The 6850-nt window shown below is 39.8% G+C and overlaps 1 protein-coding gene across 3 annotated transcripts in view; it reads left to right on the plus strand.

Moving 5' to 3' along the window:
* CGNL1 (cingulin like 1) overlaps positions 1-6850 on the plus strand; it is a 136532-nt gene that overhangs the window by 22468 nt on the left and 107214 nt on the right. For all 3 annotated transcript variants that reach the window (XM_019504293.1, XM_019504296.1, XM_019504294.1), the window contains exons 6-7: positions 853-988; positions 4128-4340. In XM_019504293.1, coding sequence (XP_019359838.1) covers positions 853-988; positions 4128-4340 — 349 coding nt within the window. The remainder of the gene's footprint in view (positions 1-852; positions 989-4127; positions 4341-6850) is intronic.

Consider the following 6850-nt stretch of genomic DNA (forward strand, 5'->3'; position numbering starts at 1 on the left):
AGCACTACAGAAGAAAGAGACTTGGATGTCATCATTGACCACAAGATGAACATGAGCCTCCAGTGCGATGCTGCGGCTAGTAAAGCAACCAAAACATTGGATTGCATCCATAGCTGCTGCTTAAGCAAATCCCGGGACGTCATTCTCCTGTTGTACTCGGCCTTTATGAGGCCGCAGCTGGAGTACTGCATCCAGTTTTGGTCCCCACAATTCAAAAAGGATGTGGAGAAGCTTGAGAGAGTCCAGAGAAGAGCCACACGCATGATCAGAGGTCAAGAAAACAGACCTTACAATGACAGGCTGAGAGCCATGGGGCTCTTTAGCCTGGAAAAGCGCAGGCTTGGGGTGATATGATGGCCACCTATAAGTTTATCAGGGGTGACCACCAGTATCTAGGGGAACGTTTGTTCACCAGAGCGCCCCAAGGGATGACGAGGTTGAACGGTTATAAACTACTGCAAGACTGTTTCAGGCTGGACATAAGGAAGAATTTCTTTACTGTCCGAGCCCCCAAGGTCTGAAACAGCCTGCCATCGGAGGTGGTTCAAGCACCTACATTGAACACCTTCAAGAGCAAATTGGATGCTTATCTTGCTGGGATCCTATGACCCCAGCTGACTTCCTGCCCTTCGGGTGGGGGGCTGGACTCGATGATCTTCCAAGGTCCCTTCCAGCCCAAATGTCTATGAAATCTATGAAAACCAGTGTATCTCCTTTACAGCTTCTGCTGTTATTTCCTCATTTTGTCATATTTATTCTGGGAGAGCAGTTGTAAATTCTCTGAGCTTTATGATATTTGGAAAATAATTTTACACTGTTATAAATTTAAAATGTAACTTTTTCCCCAATGAGACTCTTTCAAGTGAAGATGGAACGGGAACAACACCAGACTGAAATCAGGGACCTCCAAGACCAGCTCTCTGAAATGCATGATGAACTGGATAATGCAAAACATGCTGATGATGAGGAGAAAGAGGTTCTGATTGAGGTTTGTGATAAAAGTATTTCAAGAATAGTTTATATGAACAAGTTGTGAAGACCCTTGCACACATTTAATTAAATGGGGGTTGTAGAAACATGCAGGTATTTAATGTTAAAAATTGCCTGGTAGTTGATATTAGTTTTTCCATTTGATGTGTAGAACTCTGGGATAACATAGGTAAACTCTCTTGGAAAGAAATTCTGAAGGAAAAAGGAGTTCAGGAGATCAGCAATTATGAAAAGAGGGAATGCTAAAGGTATGACAACAAATTATCCCAATGTGGAGGAAGAATGAAAAGTATAGTAAGATTCCATATGGTTGTCTTAGGACTTATTTTTTTGACAGTCAGATTATTAATACCTACAGAGAGTGGAAGCAAGGGCATATGATTAAAGGGGAGTACAAAGAGCAGCACAACAATGTAGGGATAAAATTTAGAAAGGCTAAGATGTAAAATGACACACAACTAACAAGAGACGTAATAAAATAAAAGGTTATATAAGTATATATGCAATAAGAGAAGGTTATAGAAAAGTACAGGTCAATTTCTTAATGGGGAACAAGAGCATATATGGATGACACCAAAGGCTGAAATATTCAGTCTTCTTTTGCTTCTGTCTTTACAAATAAAAGTTAATTGTGACAAGATAATGACATTAATTTTAACAAAGGAACAAGAGTATAGGGAGGATTAGAGAAAATAGATTAAAAGATATTTGGTGTTAGGTATAGTCACATTTTCAAAAACTTGTGAATTTGCCCCTGGAGTCCTTTTAAGGAACTGGCTGAAACCATTTATGAACTGTTAGTGATTGTCTTTGTGAACTCATGGAGGGCAGATGATAGTACCTATCTTAAAAAAATAGTGTGAAAAGACAAGTGATAGACCAGTCAACTTAACTTGAACACCTGAAAAGATACTAAAACAAATTATGAGTTTAAAACCAGCCAGTCAAGTTTGTTCTTACGAAAACCAAGTAGGTAAGGAGGATGTAGCCTAATGGATAAAGGGAAAGTACCAGATGTGGTATGTCCCTGACTTCAGTAAGCTTTTGATACTGTTGCACACAAAGTTCTTGTAAACAAACTAGGAAAATATGGTATAAATGATATCACTATGAGGTGAGTGCACTCCTTGAAAAACATACTCAAGAAGATGTTACCAATAGTTTGCTGTCAAACAGAGGGCACCACCTGGAAGGGATTGCAGACATTTTAAAGGACAGGATCAGTTGATCAGATTTTTAAAATGATATTGAAAAATTGCAGAAATGGTCCTGAATGAATAAAAATAAACTTTGTCAAGAGAAATGCAGAATGCTACACTTAAGTAGAAAGGTGCAGAGAAATTTGAAAGATTTTGAATGATTAGACTAGAAAAGAAAAGTCTGAGTTGTGATGAAATAGTTTTCCATTACATAAATGGCTATAATAAGGAGCACAGTGATCACTTGTGTCTGTGGAGATTAGCACAAGAAGTAATCAGCTTAATTTGCGCCAAGGAAGATTTAGGATAGGTATTTGGAAAAAACATTTTAACTGAAAGTGTATAACTATGGCCCCTGGGAGATGTTAATTTAAAAGTGCAAAGGGATCATGCATCGGGTTGCATGACCCAGCTTTAAGTGCCCTAGTGTGGGGGCAGCAGAAGTGCTCCTTGCATGCTGCCAAGTTTCAAGCCCTGCTTTGCACCCCATGGACCTCCCCACTGCTGGGGCATTTAAAGCTAGGTTGTGCTGCATGATGCATAGTTCTATCACATGTTTAAATTACTGTCTGCCAAAAGCCATAAATGTGAAACATCTTTGTGGTTGGTTTGGCATTTTATGATATGATAAACTGGTTGAACATAAGACATGTTATGGTTTATCACATGATTAACACCTTAATCACATGATAAATGCACGGTGATTGAGCCTATGAATATTCTTAAGCACTGGAAAAGGTTTCCTAGGGAGGGAGGTGGAATTCTGTGTTGGAGATTTTTAGAGCAAGCTAGAAAAACATCTTCAGGGATAGTTTAAATGTAATGAATCCTGCCTCAGACCAGATGACCTCTTGAGGTGCCTTTCTGTCTTACATTTCTATGATTCTTAAGGCGTACACTGTTCTAGGTTTGTGAAAGTATGGTTCTTTCAGCTTGTGGTCAGGGCTCCTTTTGGGATATTAAAACGCACCATTTAAAATGCAACAGACCAAGAAACAGAGTGCCTTTCTTGTAAAGATTTTTGTTGCAGTTTTAAGAATCCTCACAGCAAATCTGCTCGAAAAGATTGAGCAATGAATGGCTTGATTAAAACTTTTGGGAATTAAGGATAGTATTATTTTGATTTAAATGAGAAATACTCAAGCTGTTTTGTAATAGACAACAAAGTGATCTTTCAGACTAGTCACCGGCCTCGTGGCTTTATTTCCTGACTTGGGTAACAGCAAGCTAGTTTCATATTGATAGAAAAGAACTCAGAGAAACCTATAGTTTGGGTCCCAAACTTAGTCCTGTAGTGAATTAATGACGGCACATTTACAAATGTTAATTAAGCCTTACAACATTCCTATGAAGCAGATAAGTATTTTAGAGAACAGAGAACTAAGACAAGCATACAAAATGGAATGAAGAGGATATGAAAATGATTTGTCCAATGCTATAGCCACTCCATAGAATATCCAGAAATTAAGTAAAACTTTAAATATTCAACCATTCTGTTTTAAAACAAGATTGAAAAGAAAATCTAATAGCAGGAGGACAAACAACAAAGCACATTGATTTAAATGTCACACCTTAAATTGACAAGTAGAGTGACTGATGAATGAAAATGATGACTTTTGGAGGTGATAGTAACAACATTTTGTAAAAGTACAAAAACCGCCCTTAGAAGTAGGAAAGAGGTTGGGAATTTGGACCCAGCTGTCAGCAAGAAGTGGAGGGGAATCTCTGGGCCCTGGAGGGATCAACACCAAGATGTAAAAGAGCAACAACAGAGCCTATGAGATGATTCTGCTGAATGAGGAGGCTGGTTGCATTTTTATACTATCTACCAAAATGCCATAGTTGAACAGAATATGCTTAAAGGTTCCTTAGTTCTCACTAATTTTAGCTAGCTATAATAAAGGCATTTTAATTTTGTTTCATTTCAATCATGTTTAGGAGTTGATGCAAATGAAGCAGGATCTGCAAGAAACGCTGATGGCAAAAGAACAACAGGAAGAAATACTGAGGAAGAGGGAGCGGGAGTTGACTGCTTTAAAGGGAGCACTAAAGGAAGAAGTGTCTAGCCATGACCTGGAAATTGATAAACTTAAAGAACAGCATGAGAGAGAACTGCAGGATCTAAGACAGATTCTGGAGGAAGCAAGAAAGGTAAGCTGAATGGTTAAGGATGCATTTCAAATAATCATATACAATCTGTTTAATTTTGCTTGGCTGGAGGCTTAGGAAAGGAGGGTAGGGCAGTAGAACCTTGAGGGCCCTTTGTTGTAATGGCTGGGAGGCATGTCTGAAGGACTGAATACCCCAAGAAGATTGTCAAGTGTATCATGATGCAGATTAGAGGGTTGCATCCTTGGTTCTTCTTTTGCTACTTATCAGACTTGGAATTTAATGTTAAATGTTGGGGGAAATTTCTTGTATAGAAAATCATAGAATCATAGCGAAGTAGGGCTGGAAGGGACCTCCATAGGTTAGCTAGTCCAACCCCCTGCCTGAGACAGGATTATCCCTATCCAGACCATCCTATACACATCCATTGTCTAATTTCATAGCAAAACTATACAGCCAACCTTGACACAGCACAAGACATAACACTCTAACCTGTCACAAGTAAAGCAGGGGGACCATGGCAGCCAATGTCCTGCTGTAAATTTGTTAATATACATTCAGGAGATCCCAGAAAGAGGACGGCAAAAACCCTCACTATCCACACCAATCTGACCATGGGGTAAAATTTTTCCTGAATCCAAATATGGCAGTTGGTTTGACCCTGAGTGGAGGAACAGAACCCTCTGGCCAGGAACCTCCAGGTTTAAGTCCCAGTAGGAACAGTGGCACATCTCAGTCAAAATCCCTCAGCCTTGGCTTCAGTCAACACCCAGTGCCTCTGAGAGAGGCTTAAAAAACCCTGACACTTGTAGCAGGAGGGAAGTGTGGGGACACTTCAAGTTCTGCATCACTCTTTTAGGAGGGTAGCTCTCATTTTAAGGATCCAGTGTCAGTTAATCAGTGCCATGGGATTCTGTGCATGTTGTTATGCATTTTAGCATCACAGCCCCAAGTGGTAACCAAAAAAACATAGAATCATGCAAAGTACCTATAGAGGAACATAGGCATAGCTATGCCTAGATCACCCCTGACCATTGGCTGTCCAACCTCTTGAACATCTCCAGTGCTGGAGAGTCCACAACTTCTCTCGGTGTCTGTTCCACTGCCTCACTGTTCTAAACCTATTTTGCTGCAACTTCAATACATTGGTCTGTGTCCCATTCACTGCAGCAGCAGAGAAAAGGTGTTTTCCATCTTCTTTATGGCAGCCCTTCAAATATTTGAAGACGGCTATCATATTTCTTATTAAGCACCTTTTCTGCAAGCTAAATATACCTAACTCCTTCAATCTCTCCTCATATAACTTCCCTCCCAAGCCCTTTATCGTTTCTGTCACCCACATCTGGGTTCTTTTTAACTTCTCCCCTTTCTTTTTCAAATGTGGAGCCCCAAACTGCACACAGTACTCTAGATGAGGCTTAACCAGTGCTGAGTAGAGATTCATAGATCGTAAGGGCTGGAAAGGGCCTCGCAAGATCATCGGGTCCAGCCCCCCTGCACTAGGCAGGAAAGACAAACCAGTAATAACTAAGGATCTCCAGTAAAAACTAAGGATCACAATAACCACTCCCATTCCATAGACAAACTTCACAAGGCTTCTGAGAAACGAGGAAAACCCATGTAAGTAGCTTCCTAAATGAAATGTGAGAGAGGTCCAACCTAATCCAATAAAAAGACATTGGACAACTCAAAAGTAGAAGAAATAGCAGTAGGTGCAGGAAGACAGCAGGAAAAACCATGGGAAGGTTATGTGGGAAGAAAAACAGATGTAAATGGTGTCTCAATAAGCTATTCCTCTTCCTCTTGTGGAGGTCCCATCAAATGCACCTTATGAACACATTATTCAACATTCAGAGGTTGAAACGAAACACCAGTACCTATTTAAAGATCTGCTTTTGAAGAAACAAAGGCAATGACTCTCTTCTTGCACGCCTGTTGGTGTTCTAAATATGACATCCCCTGCTGCTGGTTCAGCCAAATCTGGCCCCAACCCCTGTCAAGAAATTGAGGTAGGGCTATTGCTCTGACTTTAAACCAAAGCACATTAATTATGGTGCAACACTTAAGTGCTATGTTAAGACTTTGATCAAGGGATTGCAGATTGAAAGCTGAGAGTTGTTTGGCAAGGAGGAGAATACAGTGGGCTGCATACAATGAAGGATGTGTGAAGATCTATAAAGGAACACAGTTTCCTCAAACATAAATAAATCAGAATCCTTCATGAATGCAAATAATCAGCTTTCAATAGGACCTCTCTGGAAATACCAGTAAAACTAAGAGATTGTAAGATTATAAAATGAATTTGATGAATACACGCTGCAATATACTGAATATATTTGCATTCAACACTTTATATATGTGACATTTATCCACATGAGTGCGATGGATAACTCAGGAATAGTTTTATATACTTTTTGAGTTATCTAGGGTCTGTAGAAGCATATTATGCCTAAGTCATCACGGATCCTGGTTTTCTCTGTTTAAAAATAGCAGAGTCTCTGATTTAAACCCCCCCCCCCCCCAAAATCCATGATTAAAATGAAATCCCACCA

Source organism: Gavialis gangeticus, unplaced genomic scaffold (genome assembly GCF_001723915.1).
Source record: "Gavialis gangeticus isolate Ggan-Ray unplaced genomic scaffold, GavGan_comp1, whole genome shotgun sequence".
In the NCBI taxonomy this organism is placed as follows: Eukaryota; Metazoa; Chordata; order Crocodylia; family Gavialidae; genus Gavialis; species Gavialis gangeticus.